Source organism: Lontra canadensis, unplaced genomic scaffold, assembly GCF_010015895.1.
Source record: "Lontra canadensis isolate GAN:19392208 unplaced genomic scaffold, GSC_riverotter_1.0 scaffold3, whole genome shotgun sequence".
In the NCBI taxonomy this organism is placed as follows: domain Eukaryota; kingdom Metazoa; phylum Chordata; class Mammalia; order Carnivora; family Mustelidae; genus Lontra; species Lontra canadensis.
The window spans coordinates 15,957,780-15,978,763 of NW_022630997.1; the positions used below are offsets into that span (position 1 = coordinate 15,957,780).

General features: G+C 45.1%; 1 protein-coding gene across 2 annotated transcripts in view; it reads right to left on the reverse strand.

Moving 5' to 3' along the window:
* The window catches only part of SUFU (SUFU negative regulator of hedgehog signaling), a 113,384-nt gene that overhangs the window by 89,499 nt on the left and 2,901 nt on the right, over positions 1-20,984 (reverse strand). For both annotated transcript variants that reach the window (XM_032881304.1, XM_032881294.1), the window contains exon 2: positions 19,174-19,308. In XM_032881304.1, the coding sequence (XP_032737195.1) occupies positions 19,174-19,308 (135 nt within the window). The remainder of the gene's footprint in view (positions 1-19,173; positions 19,309-20,984) is intronic.

Here is a 20,984-nt window from a genome sequence, read left to right on the forward strand (position 1 = left end):
TCAGGAGAGGCCTGTGGTCAGCACCCTTCCCCGCAGTGGCGGCTTGGATACTACCATTGGGTATCTGAAGCAAGGAATGCTGGGTCAATTAAGGCAGCTGTTAAGGCTCCACCTTGTGGGGGCGGTACCTCTACAGTCAGGTCTAGGGATTGTGGCTCAGTCTCAAGCTCAATATTGTTGTCAAAAGAAAAGGAAGGGTACACTATTTGCCTCAGGAAATATATGGCATAGGAGGCCAGGCCAGTCCAATTCCAGAACCAGAAGTGATGTCACTTCATTCCCCATAAAGGCTCCTGTTGTCTTGTCTTCCCCTTTCCTCTTTCCCTACTTCTTGGTGGGTTGTCCCCTCTAATCACCCTTCTTGGAAATTCGGCTTAGTTCCTGGCCTTACTGGGTTGGACATTCTCTCCCAGAAGAATGGAGCTTATAGGTCCTGTGCCTGGGGAAGAGACCTGAGGAACTTTTCGCTTGGTGGCTTCCCTCCAAGGGCACCTACAACCTCTATTTATGTCTCTAATAGGAATACAGTACAGCCTAGCTACCCAATGACCCAGTAATCGCACTACTGGGTATTTACCCTAAAGATATAAATGTAGTGATCTGAAGGGGCACATGCACCCGAATGTTTATAGCAGCAATACCCACAATAGCCAAACTATGGAAAGAACCTAGGTGTCCATCAACAGATGAATGAATAAAGAAGATGTGGTATATATATACAATGGAATATTATGCAGCCATCAAAAGAAATCTTGCCATTTGCGATGATGTGGATAGAACTAGAGGGTATTATGCTTAGCGAAATAAGTCAGTCAGAGAAAGACAGTTATGATATGATCTCCCTGATATGAGGAAGTTGAGAGGCAACGTGGGGGACTTAGGGGGTAGGAAAGGAATAAATGAAACAAGATGGGATCAGGAGGGAGACAAACCATAAGAGACTCTTAATGTCACAAAACAAACTGAGGGTTGCCAGGGGAGGGGGTAGGGAGAGGGTGGTTGGATTATGTACATTGGGGAAGGTATGTGCTATGGTGAGTGCTGTGAAGTGTGTAAACCTGGCGATTCACAGACCTGTACCCCTGGGGCTAATAATAGAGTCTATGTAAATTTAAAAATTAAAAAAAAAAAAAAAGATTCTCTCCCTCTGCCCTCCCTCCACTTGCATGCATGTGTGCTTTCTCTCTCCCTTTCTTTTAAAAAAACATCAGCAAATGATTCTAGGTTCCCAATCTCTGGACTCTGAAGTTTAATCAGCCCATCCTTCAAGAGCTACCCATGTCTTCCCGCTTTGCCCAACTCCCAACCCTGGATCTAAACATTTGCAGAGGGGCACCTGAATGACTCAGTCGGTTAAGCGTCTGCCTTCACCTCAAGTCGTGATCCCAGGATCCTGGGATCGAGCCCCACATCGGGCTCCCTGATCTGTGGGGAGTTTGCTTCTCCCTCCACCCCTGCTCCCCACTTGTGCTCTCTCAAATGGATAAATAAAAATCCTCAAAAATAAATAAACATTTGCAAAGGTGATGTTTTTATTTTTATTTATTTATTTATTTATTTTAAGATTTTTATTTATTTGACAGACAGCTTACAAGCAGGCAGAGAGGCAGGCAGAGAGAGAGAGGAGGAGGAGGCAGGCTCCCTGCTGAGCAGAGAGCCCGACGTGAGGCTCGATCCCAGGACCCCGGGACCATGACCTGAGCCAAAGGCAGAGGCTTTAACCACTGAGCCACCCAGGCGCCCTGATGTTTTTATTTTTAAACAATTCACATTTACAGATACTTCATTAGCTGTTCTGAAATGGTATTTGGTGACCAAACAAATACTATACTAAGTAGAGAAACTTTGTAAAATTCTTTTGAAATATGTATATATGGTAACATTTTGTCATAGCTAGGATTTTTAAAAAACATTCAGCTACAGGATATTAATTTTGTATAATCATAAGAAAAGAAAGGGAGGGTGGAAGAGGGGGAAGGAAGAGGAAGGAAGGAAGGAAGGGAAAATGACACCCACTAGGACTACATCCGCACACTGAGCTGGGAATCTAATGAGGCCACAGGGCAGAGCAGCCCCCTCTGGATTTTAACTCTGAGTACTAGATGCTCTTTCCACTCTATAGCATACAACAAGATTCACGGAATGCATCTGCCTCACTCAAGTAGATGTTTCCTGAGATCTCTTGCTAGGAGCCAACGATCACATTCCCAAAGCCTTCCTCAAGGTTCAAAACAGTAGCTCCCAGGAGTAATTCAGCTAAGAATCCAGCTGAACTCACCTGGCTCCCAACATTTAGGGCATTTAACTCTACCCCAGGTTTTCAGTGAGCAAAGAGCTTCCCCAGCCTAAGTCTAAGAAAAAGACCAGGCGGTCAAAAGGTACAAGCGTCCAGTTATAAGCTCAGTCCAGGGGGATGTAAAGTACAACACAGTGACTCTAGTTAACACCGCTATATGGGACAGTTTAAAAAAGTGTTTAGGGGCACCTGAGTGGCTCAGTGGGTTAAGCCTCTGCCTTCAGCTCAGGTCATGATCTCAGGGTCCTGGGACTGAGTCCCACATCAGGCTCTCTGCTCAGCCGGGAGCCTGCTTCCTCCCCTCTCTCTGCCTGCCTCTCTGCCTACTTGTGATCTCCCTCTCTCTGTCAAATAGATAAAAAAATAAAATCTTTAAAAAAAAAAAAGTGTTTATAAGTAGGTCCCACACTCAGTGTGGAGCTTGAACTCAAAACCCTACAATCAAGAGTTGCATGTTCTACAAACTGAGCCAGCAGATTTAAAGTTGCTAAAGGAGTAAATCCTAAATGATCTCATCTCACACACACACACACAAATACACATTTTTTTCTACTTTTTATATCCATATGAGATGATGGATGTTACCTAAATTTACTATGAAAATCATTTCATAAAATATGTGGTCATTATACTGTACATGTTAAACTTATACAGCTCTTGTATGTCAACTGTATCTCCATAAAACTGGGGAAAAAGGGCACCTGGGTGGCAGAGTCAGTTAAGTGTCTGCCTTCAGCTCAGGTCATGATCCTGGAGTTCTGGGATCAAGCCCCACGTTGGGCTCCCTGCTCAGTAGGGAGTCTGCTTCTCCCTCTGCCCTACACCTCACTTGTGTTCTCTCTCTCTTCAAATAAATAAGTAAAATCTTAAAAAAAAAAAAAACTGGAAAATTTTTTTGAATAAAATACTATAATTATTTTAAAAAGGAAAAACACCAAGCCAAGAGCAGCAGACCATTTTTCCACAGTTTGGTGAAAGCTCACAGTTCACAGACCTACCATACCTTCTCCCCTCTACTCCCAACCACCAGCAAAGAACCAAAAGGTCAGTCCCCCAGGCTGATTCCGAGGCAGCCTGGCACTGTATAAAAATTCTAGACCAAAGAAGACCCTGGTGCTTGGGTTTCTTGGCATCATTACAACAGCTCCCACTCTTGGCTTTGGCTTAAACAACATCTATACAAAATCTCTTTAAAAATAAGAAAAGAGAGGGGCGCCTGGGTGGCTCAGGGGGTTAAGCCTTTGCCTTCAGCTCAGGTCATGATCTCAGGGTCCTGGAATTGAGCTTCACATCGGGCTCTCTGCTCAGCAGGGAGCCTGCTTCCCCCTCTCTCTCTGCCTACCTCTCTGCCTACTTGTGATCATCTCTCTCTCTGTCAAATAAATAAATAAATAAAATCTTAAAAAAAAAAAGAAAGAAAGAAAAGAAAAGAGAGGGGTACCTGTTTGGCTCAGTCAGTAGAGCAAGTGGCTCTTAATTTCCAGGTCCTGAGTTTGAGCCCCACATTAGGTATAAAGATTGCTTAAATAAATAAACTTTAAAAATAATAATAAGTGTGTGCTTAGGTGGCTCAGTCAGTTAAGCATCTGCCTTTGGCTCGGGTTGTGATCCTGGGGTCCCGGGATTGAGTCCTGCATCAGGCTCCCTGCTCCATGGGGAGCCTGCTTCTCCCTCTGTCACTCTCTATCTCTCATGAATAAATAAATAAAATCTTTTAAAAAAGAAGAAGGAGGAAGAGAAGGAGAAGGAGAAGAAAAGACAGGCAGGCCAACAACAGCAAGATCACATTCTGATTTGGGAAGCAAGGTGCCCTCTGCATATAGGTGTACAGCTTGGGGCTTCTTACAGACCCAAGGGCCAGAGCATTCTGCCCAAGGGCCTTTTGTCCACCCACTATCCTCCTGGACACTGGGAATCCAGCTGCCCCAGAAGATCAAGATATCTAAAGAGGATAATGGGAAGAAACAAATCTTTCTAGCATCTCAGTTCCCCAAGGGCAAGGATTGTACTTTTTTGTGTGTTCTGTACATGGGTACATCATGTCACAGATGAGCAAATGCTAAATGGTAATCATATTCCCACTGCCATCCAAAGAGATAATAAGGCTGAAACATTCAACAACAAGCAAGATAAGACAGCATTAAAAAAGCAATGAGCCTTCCTCTCCGTCACTATCAAAGTCAGACTCAAATATCTTAATGGCATTTCCTTTGAGCCACTTTTGCTGCTGTTTCCTTTTTAGGGAAACAAAACACATCACTCAGCTTGGTTCCCATGCCTTCGTACTGGTGCTAAGGTCCCACACTACTGGAAAAGTTTCCTAAAACCACACTCTTGCCTCCCCCCATCACATCATCCCTTGGCTTCCCTCATGAGTCAACAGATAATCTGTTGAATATCACATTCTTTATATTGCCTTCAAACTCTCCTGCCTCATCTTGCTCCACTGTCCTCTTCTCTTCTAAGTGCCACACACACTGGCCTTCTTTCTGTTCCTTGAATACCTCAAGGTCCCTCCTGCCTCAGGGCCTTTGCTCTAGCTGTTTTCACTGCCTACAACTCTCACATGATTGAGTGGCCAGAGCACTGTACATACAACTCCAGTGAACACAAACTGCACAGAATAACATGGATGGTGTCCCTGGAGCTGTATAATGTGACAGCCCTGGCTGCCATTTTGTCACTGAATTCAAATGTTACCTCTTCAAGGAAACCGTCATTGGTTCCTCCTAAATGTACTCTCTCCATCCCCCTCAACTCCTACTCTTACCCAGGTATTCCCCAGCACACCACCCCTGCTTTATTTTCAACACAGCATCTGCACTATCTAAAACTATAAATACTTTTACATGTTTCTCCTGTAAAAATGTTAAGATCCACGAGAGCAAAAACTTTGCCTTCTTGCTCCCATGGTACTCCCAGCACGTAGCAGAGCACCAGATATTTAGATAATGGGCACTAAATAGTTATGGAAATCAATTAAGGGGTTATCATGTACCAAGCACTGTGCCAGGTGCTAGAGGTACTCCACCACCCTGATAAAGCGAAGTTCAGACATTTTTACCAAAATTGCACACCGCCTCCCAAAAGGAAGGCTCTGAGTCCTATGAAAATGCAGTGCACTTGGATTATCTCCCCTCTTAAGCAAGTAAGGGTCCAGACGGAAGGACTCCCCCTGAAAGAGCTAAATGCTCGGAATTGGTGCTGGACCAAGAGAATTCTTCACTACTGGTATGAGAATGCTTTCTCACCTGCCAGAGAAAGCCCAAAGTAAGGGCTATCAGTGGGAAGCCCCTGGATGGTGCTGAGCAGAGGGGGCACAAGCGTGAGATGCTGTGGTTGACTGCCCCTGGCCACAGAGCTAGCACAGAACTAAGGGATTCGTGTCAGCAGTGTTCCTGTAAAGAAAGCTCCAATCCCAAAGGCTCCCTGTGCTGCCACTGCCTTCACCCTGGGCCTTTCCTCTGCACAAAACCCTGGCCATGGGAATGAAAAATTGCGAGACTGGCTCCAGAAGGGCAGGAATCCAGCATGTCTGCAACCTGATATATTGGAAAAGCTAGAGCAGGAAGGAGAAGGGTTTAGGGCAAGCCTCAGTGTTGTCGTCTGTCACCACTAAGAGGAGATAGCCACTACCCTTTCTCCTCTAACCAACCAAGCTATTCAGAAGCCTTCAAGAGTCAAAATCCATCACCAGCAGAAAGTGCAGCCAGCCAGCTTGACCCCCTGGGATGGGATGGAGAGCCTGGGCCAGGCCCCATTCTCTAGTAGTTACCCCTCCCCTCAGGCCTGGCTCCTGAGCTCCTGCCCTCGTGCTGAAAGGCATGAGATCAGAGTAAGGGAGACTGGTGGACAGAGGCAGGGCTTCAAGTGCCTGCAGGCATCACATGGAAGTCAGCACTGGAAACACAAAAGCATTTCCTTGATTGGTCTTCTTGTGGCAAAGCCGGTTCTATGACTAGAACTCAAGAAGCCTGAATAACATGGAAGGGAGCTAGAAGGAAAGGGATCTTGGAAAGCCACTATCTTTTACTAACACACTCATAAAGGTCCTGGAGTCCAGTGGAACACGTCCCTCCGAGAAGCTACTATGAACCCATATTTTCCCTGACAAATGGGCAACTCATCTAGCCCCAAGCATAGGCCTGGCCATGTTTCTGAGCATCAGGACTCCTACTTGAAGAAAACCATCCACCAGGCCTCAAGGCATGGACTGTAGAAAAAAAAAACAAGGAGGTTACCTGTGATCACTTAAGATTCCAAGGCTGTATCTGGCCCGTCTGCCCCTTACTGTTTTCCAGTTCAAGGACTCTTCAGCCAAAAAGACTGGAGGCTCCATGAAGAGCACACCAAGAGTATGCTGCTCATTAATATACCCCTCATGCCCAGAACCCCCCAGCAATGACTATCTCTGTAGTAAATGAATGGCTGGCCTCCAAACAGGCCAGTGATTAATGCTGGATGGGAACCAAGTGTACCCACCCATCACCCAGGAGACCCAGTGCTATTATTAAATTATTTGATTCCTATATATGGCAGAAAGCCTCAAAAGCCCCAAATGGTAGCCTATGTACTTCAGGAAATCACCTGAAAAGGATCTCATCTATCCCTTGGCACCAGTGCTTATACTTGTGAAACTTCTGTGTACACTGGGTACAAGAAGCCTAGGGCAGGGGCGCCTGGGTGGCTCGGTGGGTTGGGCTGCTGCCTTCGGCTCGGGTCATGATCTCAGGTTCCTGGGATCGAGTCCCGCATAGGGCTTTCTGCTCGGCAGGGAGCCTGCTTCCCTCTCTCTCTCTCTCTGCCTGCCTCTCTGTCTAGTTGTGATCTCTCTCTGTCAAATAAATAAATAAATAAATCTTTAAAAAAAAAAAAAAAAGAAGCCTAGGGCACTCTTTAAGCGAGTCTCAGTCTTCTGTAACCACACAGCCAAGAAAGGGAGAAATAAGGAGGCTTGTGGAGTTTATTCCCAGGTGACAATGACCACCAAATCTAACCGCTGATCACCTTTCTAACAGGAAAACAGAGGTGCATGGGCAGCACAGTTGGGTAAGTGTCCAACTCTTAGTTTTGGCTCAGGTCATAAACTCAGGGTCATGAGATCCAGTCCCGCATCAGCCTCCGCATTCAGCGTGGAGTTTACTTAGAGACTTTCTCTCCTTCTACCTCTGCCCCTCCCCGCCCAAATGAATAAATATTTTTATAAACACACACACACATATACTTATATACACGGGAAAACAACAGCAGGAACAACACCCCCTCAGGACTACCACCATGCATGGTGATTTGTACTTAAGACCCTGAGGTATTAACTGAGAGGTGGGTGGCCAGCAACCTGCACAGCACATTTACTACCTAAACTGCCCTTCATTCCTATGAAAAGTCAAGCAGCAAAGGATAAATAAATAAATTAATTAATTAATTTTTAAAAAGATGTAGTTGGGTATGTGGGTGTCTCAGTTGGTTAGGTGGCTGACTTGATTTTGGCTCAGTCATGATCTCATGGTCCTGGGATAGAGCCCTGCATCAGGCTCCGCACTCAGCAGTGAGTCTGCTTGAGGATTCTCTCTCTCCCTCTGCCCCCCCAACTCACATTCTCTTTCTCTCTAAAATGAATAAATAAATCTTTTTAGAAAATTACAAGGAGGGGGCGCCTGGATGGCTCAGTGGGTTAAAGCCTCTGCCTTCGGTTCAGGTCATGATCCCAGGGTCCTGGGATCGAGCCCCGCATCGGGCTCTCTGCTCGGCAGGAAGCCTGCTTCCTCCTCTCTCTCTGCCTGCCTCTCTGCCTACTTGTGATCTCTGTCAAATAAATAAATAAAATCTTTAAAAAAAAAAAAAAATTACAAGGAAAAAAATGTGTAGGGGCACCTGAGTGGCTCAGTTGGTTAAACGACTGCCTTTGGCTCAAGACATGGTCCCAAGGTCCTGGGATCGAGGCCCATGTCAGGCTCTCTACTCAGCAGGGAGCCTGCTTCTCCCTCTCCCTCTGCCTGCTGCTCCCCCTGCTTGTGCTGTCAAATAAATTAATAAAATCTTAAAAGAAAAGAAAAGATGTAATTAATGCAACCTGGCAATGGGTAGGAACCATCTTCCCCAGCAAATATCCTGTTTTCATAATTTGGAAACCCTACCAGCCCTGGGCCAACTGAATTTAGGAAAAAAGCACTAGCCAGGCAGAAAGCTTTGGAGATGTTAATTCCCAAAGTGAGGGAACTCACACAAGACAAAAGCCTAATACACACCCGGGCCAACAACACTCAGCATGAATTACTACAGAAATCATTGTGAAGACAGATATAAGATCACAAACAAAAGGTGATAGGATTAGGAATAATTTTTTTACTCCCTTCTCTAATTTTCAACATTTGCGTAAAGTGGTTCAACTGTATTTATAAGTAAGAAAAGCAAATTTTTTTTTTTTAAAGATTTTATTTAGGGCGCCTGGGTGGCTCAGTGGGTTAAGCCTCTGCCTTCAGCTCAGATCATGATCTCAGGGTCCTGGGATCGAGTCCCGCACTGGGCTCTCTCCTCCGCAGGGAGACTGCTTCCTCCTCTTTCTGCCTACTTGTGATCTCTGTCTGTCAAATAAATAAAATCTTTTTTTTTAAAGATTTTATTTATTTATTTGATAGACAGAGATCACAAGTAGGCAGAGAGGCAGTCAGAGAGAGGAGGAAGCAGGCTCCCTGCTGAGCAGAGAGCCCAATGCAGGCTCAATCCCATCATGACCTGAGCCGAAGGCAGAGGCTTTAACCCACTGAGCCACCCAGACACCCCAGAAAAGCAAATTTATAACTAAAAAGTAACAACACTGATGGATGGAACAAGAAAAGGAGAGGCCAGGAAAGTTTTGGATTTTGGAAAGTCTTCTCAATGCAGGTTCAATTAAGACAGAGAGTTTGAGGTCCAGCTGGGATCTCAAGGAACCTGGTGTACTCATTTTTCGTCTAAAGCAATGTGAAACTCACCAGGGTCTGAAGAGGACAAGTTTGCACACAAATCTTTCTATCGTCTGCACTGGAAAGCACAATCAATCCTGAACCTTGGGATTAAGACTACAGGTCACAGTATCAGCTACAGACTTTATAGACAACATCACTGGGGAAAACATAGAGAACTCATGAGACAGCCCCAGTTAAAACCAACAAAGGAATTCAGATGTGGACCCAATAAGAGTCAGGGGAACTGACTCACTTAATTGCCTGAGAAGTGACCAAAAGGCAAACATGCCAAAAATATAATCAGCTCCATAATTATGTCTGAACCCATAATGAGAAAAAAGGTATGTGTGGTTGGAGGTAAAGTGGGAAGTGGGATGAGGTTAGGAACAAAAACCAAGATGTGTCACCAAAGAAGAGATAGAGGTGGAGATAAGCATATGAAAAGATGCTCAACATCATATGGCATCAGGGGACTGCAAATTAATAAAACAATGAGATACCACGCCACCCCTATTAGAATGGCTAAAATCCAAAAACTGACAATACCAAATGCTGGTGAGGACATAGAATAAGAGGAACTCCTATTCACTGCTGGGAATGCAAAATGGTACAGCCACTTTGGAAAACGGTTTGACTATTTCTTACAAAATTAAACACACTCTTACCATATGCTCCAGCAACTTTATCCAAATGAGTTGAAACTTATGTCCACACAAAAACCTGCCTATGAATGTCTATGGAAGCTTTATCCAAAACTGCCGAACACTGGAAATAAGATGTCCTTCAATTATAAATGAATAAACAGTAGTACATACTCACAATGGAGTATTACTCAGTGATAAAAGGAACTGAGCAAACCACAAAAAGACATGGAGGAAACTTAAATGCATAGTGCTCAGTGAAAGAAGTCAGTCTGAAAAGGCTAGGTATTGTATGATTCCAACTGCATGACATTTTGGAAAAGGCAATACAGTAAGACAATCAGTGGATGCATGGGGCTTGGCGGGGAGGGAGAGAGGGATCAATACGCGAAGAACAGCACATTTTTAGGGCAGTGAAAGTACTCTGCATGATACCGTAATGGTATTTTAGGACATGTATTTGTCAAAACTCATAAAACTATATAACACAAAGAGAAAACTGTAGACATCGATTAGTAATAATGTATCAGCATTGGTTCATCAATTGTAACAAATATAGCACACTAATGCAAGATGTTAGTTACATGAGAAACTATAACAAAGTAAAGTAAAGTATATATGGGAACTCTGTACTATGTGTTACAATTTTCTTCTTCTTTTTTTATATTTAAGATCTTATTTATTTATTTGACAGACAGACACAGCCAGAGAGGGAACACAAGCAGAGGGAGTGAGAGAAGGAGAAGCAGGCTCCCCATGGAGCAGGGAGCCCAGTGCGAGGCTGGATCCCAGGATCCTGGGATCGTGACCTGAGCCAAAGGCAGATGCTTAATGACTGAGCCATCCAGGCACCCCAGGAATTAAAATGTTTTTTAAAAAGTGATATGACAGAGGCCATGGGTGCTTAGTCTATTAAGTGTCTGCCTTGGGCTCAGGATATGATATCTGGGTCCTGGGATCCAGCCCTACCTTGTCAGGCTCCCTGCTAAGTAGGGGGTCTGCTTCTCCCTCTCCCTCTGCATGCCACTTCCCCTGCTTGTGCTTGTGCTTGCTCTCTCTCTCTCTCTCTCTCTCAAATAAAATCCTAAAAAAAAGTGATATGACAATGAACATTAATATGAAGACAGAAGAAAAAATGCCATGGACAAGATACCTTTTATCAAAACAAATATCCCTCTCAGATTAGCACTGTACACACCTCAGTTAGATGGTGTGGGTCCTTGGAAATGCCCCTCATTTCTGCACCCCCCTCCCCTAGAGAGAATGAGCAGAAGCCCCACACATCCTGGTCAGGGCGTACTCTAGGCTGCTGGCATGCTGGGCACATCCCTGACTGCTGAAGAAGTACCACCATGGGACCGTGACACCCAAGCCAGGAGCATGACCTCTGTGCCTTTGAGAGTTGCAGGATTTCCTGACAACTTCTAAACATGACTGTAGTAAGGCAGCAGAACCCCTGACTGCAGAGATCAAACAGGATCCTGTCACCGACCCTCCTGCCATTACCCAGCAGGACTCTTCCTTCTCTACAAAGTTGCTTCAATGTCCAGCTCCACATTTCTCCTACCAAGCACGTCCTGCTTAGCTATTCACACTCCATTAAGCCAAGATACTTTTGAACTTGGGTGCATGATTTGTAACAGAGGCCTCAGGCCAGCCCGCCCCCAACCCCTGCCCCAGGCCCCCTTCTGTGTGGGTAGAGGAAGGGAGGGGTAGGCACTTCTGGAGCCAGACTGCCTGCATTTACAGCCCAGCTCAGGCACTCACCGGCTGGATGGGTAAGTTCCTTAACATCTCTGTGCCTCAGTTTCCTCACAAAAAAGATATCAATACTTACCCCACAAAGCTGCCGTGAGAATGAGATGAGCTTATTTAAAGCACTTAGAACAGTGCCTTACACACAGTGGAAGCTATAAGGGCTTACAATTATTACCTATTTTGAGTTCTCGAAGTGCTGTAGATCACAGGGTGAGGGGAGGCGGCCTCAAAGCCAGAGAACTCTGGCAAAGCCAAAAACATCCTCCCAGCCCCAAACTCCATTGACTTCTTTCCCAGGGTCTCTGCCATCTTTTACCAAGCAGATGTTGGGTGTTTCAAGGACAGAAGTTAGATATAACTTCTCATGGTCCCCCACCTCCACCTGAACAACGTCATCTTCCCAAATGTTCTGTACCAGGCACTCAACAGAGCTTTGCCGGAGGGGCGTGCTCTGCAGCCCCAGGCTCTGTGTGAGAGAGCTCCGCAGGCAGGGAGGGCAGAGATCTCTGCAAAGGCACATGCTGGAGTGAGGAGACCATTCCTGTGGGGCTCAGGTCAGAGAAGCAAGGTCACCGCACACGCACCCTAGGACCCAACATCAGAACTACACTACTGAAACAGGAAACAAGGCTCAGTGGGATACCTCAGAGGCAGGATGGAAGAATGAATTGAGGAGCCAGAGGCCAAAGTCAAGTCAGGAGCTCTGAGTCAGAAATCTGGGCAAGGGAAATGCTAGCAAACTGAGACCCACACACAGTGGGTGTGAAGACCAGCATTCAAAAAGGAAAAAGCCTTCAGGTGTGGAAGATGGAAACCTAGAACGGCAGTCTGAACAGGGAAGATTCCTGGGACTGAGAGAGCCAATCATGTCAAACCCATAAAGGCTTCCAAGTCTTTGCCTCTGTGGGAAAAAAATGAATCTCCCAGTGCTCACCAGCCCAGTGATCGTCAGTCATTCCCCATAATTAGACGGCTTGAACTTTTTAAAGTGGGTGGTGGGGGGGCCTGGGTGGCTCAGTGGGTTAAGAGTCTGCCTTCAGCTCAGGTCATGATCTCAGGGTCCTGGGATCGAGTTCCACATCGGGCTTGCTGCTCAGCGCAGAACCTGATTCTCCCTCTCCCTCTCCCCCTGCTTGTGTGCACCCTTTCTCTCTGTCAAATACATAAATAAAATCTTAAAAAATAATAATAATAAAGTGAGTTTGACTGGGTTATCTCAAGGAATCTCTTCCCAACTGTCTCCTTACTGCTGAGGGATTCTCTTGAATTGGAAAATCTGGATTCCTTACCCCATGAAGAAAGAGACAATCCACGTTGCAAATGAAATGCTTTTCAAAGGATGAAGCCACATACCCACACAGATCTGCTGGGAGCCCCACAGTGCCTTAGGTCTTCCTGTGGTTATAAAAGAAATGGAATTCTCAACATTTCACAACTCAAGAGATCTGGGGCCTGAAATCCAGCCCAAAGTGGTGCTTTCAGCTTCAAGAAGAGCTCTAGCCCACACATGTACCTGAATGTTTATAGCAGCAATGTCCACAATAGCCAAACTATGGAAAGAACCTAGATGTCCATCAACAGATGAATGGCTAAAGAAGATGTGGTACATATAAACAATGGAATACTATGCAGCCATCAAAAGAAATGAAATCTTGCCATTTGAGACGACATGGATGGAACTAGAAGGTATTATGCTTAGCGAAATAAGTCAATCAGAGAAAGACAACTATCATTTGATCTCCCTGATATGAGGAAGTGGAGATCCAACATGGGAGGTTTTGGGGGGTAGGAAAAGAATAAATGAAACAAGATGGGATCGGGAGGGAGACAAACCATAAGAGACTCTTAATGTCACAAAACAAACTGAGGGTGGCGGGCGGGCGGGGGGAGGGAGAGGGTGGTGGGTTTATGGACATTGGGGAGGGTATGAGATATGGTGAGTGCTGTGAAGTGTGTAAACCTGGCGATTCACAGACCTGTACCCCTGGGGCTAATAATACATAATACATTTATTAAAAAAATTTAAAAATTTAAAAAAATATAAAAATAAAATTAAAAAAAAAAAAAAAAGGAGAGCTCTAGTCCTGCTGCTGGCCATTACTCCCTGGGCAAGGGCCAAGGCCACCCCACTCTTTCTAGGTAGCCCAGGGATCCTCCTCTGAGCAGAGAACACCACCATTTCACACCGTCTTCTCAAAACTCAACACCTCGGAGATGAACGGCTGAGGGACCAGAGCTTCAGGGAGGCCTGCCCAGCCGTGAGCCTGCAGAGCACTTCCTCAGCCTGCTGTGCCAGCCACGGGGAGGGTCGGGCTGCCATCTGCGGGTGGTTCACACAGGGATTCTGGTTGTCAGCTTCACCAGAGCTCTGGGAAGAAAGCAACCAGAGAAGGGACCATGTTCCCAGGACAGGTGTGGTAAGGCAAAGGCAGGACGTCCACTGGAAACCACAGAGGATGAAACGACACATTAAGAAGTTCCTGCAAACCCAGCTTTGAGAAGGGAAAATTAGCATTTCCCAACTGCAGGGGACCAAGGCCACACAAAACAACATGTGGAAAAGTTAATCTGTATCCAGTGTTTTAATAAATAACTCATTCGGTACAGAGCCCAACTCAGAGGAACCTGAAGGGAAAAGGAGGTTCTCTACCAACCCAGTGGAGACAGCCACAGAAAGCCAGTCAGCGGCAGTTCCAGCCCCAAGGGGGCAAGAACAACTCCAAATTCCACACGCCTACCCGCCGAGAAGCCCAGCACTTGTGGGGCAGAGCCCCGATGGACCATGGGCGGCAGACGTGAGGCACAGGCTCTTCCCTGGGGAGCTGCCAGCCTGTGGGCCAGCGGCACACAAAGGCTGTCTTTGGAACAAGCCAACGTGTCCAGAAGATGACCTACCCAGTGGAATCCCACCAGGGAAGTCTGCCTGAGATCACAAACACACTCTGCACCTGGGTCCAGGGAGAGCTGCTGGCAGTACCAGGGGCAGCCAGAAATCCTCACAGAAAGCAAGGCTGAAGCCACCCCTTCCACACCCCTGCAGACCTCCACATTCCAGGCCACAGCGGCTGGCCACAAAGGGAACGGCTGGAGCCGGAGGCTTCCGACAGGCACTTGGCAGCTGAAGATCATCTGTCTCACTCGTCCCAAGTCCGGGGCAAGAGCAACAGGACAATCTCCGCCACTGAAGTCAGCGAGGGGAGCCTTAGGGTTCCTAGAAAAGCACTCCATTCTCCCCTGTGGCTACCCGGAGCTGGAACTTGGTCCATCTCTCCAACTTCAGAAAGAGCCTCTTAAGAGCCTTTTAATCCAAACAAGCACTCTCTTGTTTGGTTTCCTTTGATGACCGTGAATAGGGAAAGAACCTGGATGGAACTGGCCATTCCAGGGCTCAGGCAACCAGCCTGCTCTTCACTTCCTTCAGGGCTTCCAGGCTGGGGGGTCCCTAACTACTCCCACAGTAAGCCTGCTAGGGGACCCCTAGACTTCAGCTTGACCCTATCCTCGACAAGCTGTGAGAAGGACAGATCTTAAAGGGAGGAGGCATACAATAAATGCTGGTGACTGATGAAAATGGAAAGGCAGTACAGCACAGTGGTTCAGAATACAGGCTGTGGGATCACTGGACCTGGCCTCTGGTTCACCACCTATGCAGTAAGTTCGTTAGCCTACGTTTCCGTATCTATAAGCAAGACAATAATAAGAATTCATTGTGTCACAGAATTACTATGGGGATAGCATAAAAGGATACCTTTATGAAAAAAATTTAGCACTAACCTGGAATATAGTAAAAAATAAAAAAGAAGTTTGCCTATAGAAATTATGCTAAAGACAAACAACGTCCATACAGTCATTTCTCCCCAGTCATGAAAGCGAGGGTAGGACAGTGGGGACGCTGGGACACCCTGCCACTCTCATCAGCTTGCTGCACTGCCTTCAGCAGGCTACTGTACCTTCCTCCATTTATAATTAAGGGATATGAACTAGATCAGTGTTTCCTATTTGTCTGTGACAATAACAGTACTGAATCATACTTTTTATTTTTATTTTACTTATTTATTTATTTGAGAGAGTGTGTGCACTGGAGCACGAGTGGGTGATGGCGGAGGGATACAAGCTGACCCCACTGAGCGCAAAGCCTGACACCAGGCTCCATCTCAATGACCCTGAGATCACGACCTAAGCCAAAACCAAGAGTCAGACACTTAAATGCTGTGCCACCCAGGTGCCCTGACAGAGAGAATCCTAAGCAGCCTCCATGCCCAGAGTGGAGGGGGATGCAGGGCTCTAACTATGACCTTGAGATCATGACCTAAGCCAAAAACAAGAGTCAGACACTTAGTTAACTGAGCCACCCAAGTGCCCTTGAAACTTAGTTAAAAAAGAAAAAAAAAAAAAGAAAGGGTTCCCTTTATAATTTGTTTTCAATTGTTCTAAACATGTCTAGGGTCAGATTCGATTTGGTGTTAGTGCATCAACACCTCTATCATACTTGCTAATCTGTTGAACAAAGAGAAAGCTGGCCTCAGATTTAGAATCTTTTGTGACAGGGATGCCTGGGTGACTCAGTCATTGAGTGTCTGCCTTTGGCTCAGGTCCTGATCCCAGAGTCCTGGGATCAAGCCCCGAGTCAGGCTCCCTGCTCAGCGGAGAGTCTGCTTCTCCCTCTCCCTCTGCTGGTCCCCCTGCTTGTACTCTCTCTCTCTGTCAAATAAATAAGTAAAATCTTTTAAAAATAAACAAACTGGATGGTAGGGACACTTGGGTGGTTCAGTTGGTTAAGCATCTGCCTTTGGCTCAGTTCATGATCCCAGGGTCCTGAGATCAAGTCCCACATAAGGCTCCTTGCTCAGCGGGGAGCCTGCTTCTCCCTCTGCCTGCCACACCCCTGCTTGCACGCACTCTCTCTCTGACAAATAAATAAAATCTTTTAAAATAAATAAACTGGATGGTAGAACACTCACCTTTTTGACCTCAGCTTCAAGTAAGCACTAATTAAATAAGAATCTTTAAATCCATTTCAAAGAGGCCTTGCCACATGAAATGTTTGGAGAAGCAAACTTTTCTTCAAGAAACTTACCAGGATTGAGAAGAGACTATTCACACCAGCACAAGGCCAGTTACAAACGTACTTCTGACTTCTGCAACATACACCAGAACTGGGTAAATATCCAAGGACACTCCTTCCATGTCCTTCTTGTGTCAGAGCATAATACCAGAAAACACCAGGTTCCAGTGGTGAGGTACAGCCCAACTTGAGGTCTCACTATTGTCATAAATGACATATGAATATCACAGTGCTTTATCATACAGAAATGACACACATATCATGGGGCACTTTCAAACGTGGAAAAACAGTAAGGAAGGCTCTCTTTAAAATTCAGAGGTTGCCCCCTCTGAAATATGGGGCTTTCTCAATTACGTTCTTCACGTCACTTTGGGCTTTGGACCCATCACTGATAAGCAGGTATACTGCAAGAATCTTTAAGCCACATAGGAAATGGTATTCTTCTGACTGGAATAAATCTGTCAACAAAAAGGTACAGGCTAACTGCACTACACACCCTCTGCAGGTTCTTATTAAAAATATACATTAAAGTCCAGCATAGTGCCTTTACTGCCCACATCTGTTTGCTATTCTATCTCCATTATTAATACTGTAATGCAGGGTCCCCATTCAGGCAAGATTAATTCACTGTTCCCAAAGCCTTCTGCTGACATTGCAATGGATCTGTCTGGAAGGCTATAAAGGCAGGCCCAGGCATTGCTCTTGACATGTGATCAGTAAGGAGATGAGGCCTGTGCCCCCAGCTTAATGAGAGAGAAGAGGAAGTCAGGTTGGACCTGTGATCAGAGAGGTAGAACACTCTAGTGGTTAAAAACTCAGACTTTGGACTCAAGACAGTTCAACTGAATCCTAGTTCTTTTCCTTTAGGCAATTCATTTACCCCTCAAGTGATTCAATTTTCTCATCTATAAAATAGAGATAACAAAAGAACCTGGTAAGATTGTAAAGTATCTGATGAGAACATAAGGAAGATACTAAGAACTAAGACAAAGCAAAAAAACAAAAATAAATACACACACACACACACACACACACACACAAAACCCCCGATGATTATCATCATCCCAGAATCAACCTCTTAAGCTGAGGCAGGACAGGAAGAGCCCCTTAGTCTTTCAAACTACACATGCTAAGTAGTCATCACCAAGATACCAAAAAGATAGTGTAAGAGGCAAAAAAGATATGACAAAAGCTAAAAGCAGGAGAGGATATGATAACAGAAATACAATCAGCTCTTGATTAACTGTGCTGATGAGAGGGAAGGAAGACAACATATAAATTGAAAAAAAGAACCCCTCTCATAAAAGAGTATAAATGGAACAAAATATTTGTGTGCTTTTTTAAATTACAGATAGTAACTTACTCGAGGACATGATATCATTGTTTAAGAGATAGTAGAACACAGTCATTAAGAACATGAACTCTAGAGCCAGAATACCTGCATTAGAATGCTGGCTCCACTGCCTCCAAGCTATGTGACCTTAAACAAGTTATAGACTCTCTTTGTAGCTCAGTTTCCTCATCTGTAAAATGGGACAAATATGAGTATCTACCAGTATTATATGGTTGTGGTGAAAATAAAATTAGTTTATACATGCAAAGTGACTAGGAGACCACTTGGTTCATAATCAATGCTATAACATAATAAATGTTAGCTTTCATTATTATTAGTGTTGCTGTTGCTTTATCATACAGAAATGACACACATATAATGGGGCACTTTCAAATGTGGAAAAACAGTAAGGAAGGCTCTCTTTAAAATTCTCTCTTTAAAATTTTAGCTGACTTAATACTAAGTTGATGTTTAACTTAATATTAAAATTTATTTAAATTCAGTGGTTACGGGGGTACATAGGGGAGGCAGGATTTGGAAGTATATAGGGCAGAAAATGGGAGAGAGAGAATAAAAAATGTACTATGTATAGGCTGAGCACAGACAACTGCAGGTTACAAGGAAGTAAGTAAGATCAACAGAGGGAGAGAGATGGATATATTCATGATAGAGCAAGAGGAGTAAAATGTTAAATGCAGAATCTAGGTAGTAGGTATTTGTGTGTTGGCTATAAAATTATTTCAATTATGCTTTATGTTTAAATTTTTTCACTACAAGCTAGAGGAGGAAAAAAAACAAGTAGACTTAGAGGCATGGATTCAAATTCTGGATCATAGCTATGCTGCCTGTCCTCCGAGATCAAACACCAGAGCAGTTTGGAAAAACCTGCTGGTTTTGGAACACTTGCTCATCATCAACACTGTCCTGCACCAGATGAGCAGAGTGCGGGTGCTGACCTGGATCACTCTGGCACAAGCAGATACAAACAGAGGGCAGAAACCCAGAGGTTCAACCTGAGCAGTGCCAACCACACAGAATTATGACATTATCACCTCTGCTCAGGGAAAACCCAGAAATAAGGCTCAAGGCTAAGGAAGAGACAGGTGGAGGGTGGGCAAGTGCCCTATACTCACTCGTGGACTCTGCTGTCACCATAGAGATCACTCAGGCCGAAGCTGATGTAGTGCCAGTGTTCAGGGATATTGGCAGAAGGGCTCCCCACGTTCCTGTACATGCTAACATAGTCCAGGGGGTCTGGGCCGCCCAACCTGCAAAAGACAAAACACAGTGGAGTCAGTGTGAGCCTGAAAGCAGACAATGTGAAGCTAAGAGGTCATGCCTTACCAATCTGAAGACCCCATCCTAGAGGAACGTGGGACGACTAAAAGGAAGCCACACCTCCAGGATAAGACCAAGGGATGGGCAACTAGAAGTTACCCAATTCCAGAAGCAGAAGAGGTTCCCTTCAATCACCCACATGTAGGACCTCTTTTAGAAATAAACAGATTAGGTGGTTACCCCTTTTACTTCCTCCAATTTCAAATTACCAATCCCAAACGGATTGACAGGGATTACCTCTCTTCCATGGAGCCTGTAATCATGCCAAGCTTCAAGGCAAGAGGTGCATTAGTCAATCAACTGGCTTTGGTTGAAAGACCATCCTGGGCATCCCCAATGGGCATTGTTCCTGGAAGCAGAGGCTCAGCTCCACTCCTGCCTCTTAGACAGCTAATTCGTGAAAGACTATATTGTGCCCTATGTTAATTACAGTTTGCTCTAAACAAATCCAATGCCTCCAGACCCCAGCCTATACCCCACAGACCAAAACTGGTCTTTTCTCATGCAAGTGACAAAGGCCACACTTAGGCTAGCTCAGCCCTGCACAGAGAACTACAGCAGGCCAGACTGAACCTTGGGAGTGCCTGCATCCAGGAGATGATCCTAGGAGACTGTCGCTGCAAAGGTAGAGCTGGAATATTAAATGATTTGGGGCCTCTGAGGACCACATTAAACATCCCCCATAATTCCAACCGAGAAGCAGCTGAGGAAGAGAGTCAGTCATTAGCTCACTCTAAGGATTTAATTCCATAAGGGTTTCCTTTAGTAAAGCAATTAGAGCTCTTAAAAAAGAAGAAGAAGAAGAAGAAGAAGAAGAAGAAGAAGAAGAAGAAGAAAGCTCCTGCTTTTCTTTAGAATGGATAGGGAAACTTGGTAGATTTGTGAAACAGCCTAAATGGAAACCATCAGCGGAAGGAAGTCTGCATTTAGCTCACAAACACTGTGCATTTGAGCTGCCTCGGATATCTGTCCCACAGACTGCAAAAACTTTGCCTGCCCCTGGGACACTGACGGACTGCACTTTGCAATTGGGATCGTATGCTGAAGGAACACTAATAACCAAATAAAAGACATGTTACATGTGATCCCAGCAAGAGTGCCAGTATCATGCAATTTAAGTACTATCTAAAACCAGTAGGTCTGGTTTCATCCTCTTTTGCCAGGGTATTACCTGCCTTTACAGAAATCCTTATTCTCTACTAGTGCTAAGCACTAAGTGCTAAATGCTAAGTTATTTATAGAACTTTTAAAAAGTTGCTACAGATAGCTAAGAATCTCAACTGAGTGGATTAGGAAAAGGGACAAATCCCCATGTCTTTCCTTAACTCTGATTTGGCCAAATCATTTGAATACTTCCACAACCAGCTCAATATAGAAAAGTTTGCTGGGGGAAGAAGGAAACAAAAGGGTAGCTATCCCTGGAACAACCACAAGATAGCTGCAGAACCCCATAACACATGGGAGTGACTACAGGTTCCATGTCTGCTCTGGTTTCCTGCTCCAAATTCCCAACCTTGCCCCTCCTTCAACCTAGGTCCATCCAGCAAAAAGCGGCAAAACTGTATCCATGGTTCCATGCTCCATCTGCCATACCCCTGCAGCCCTC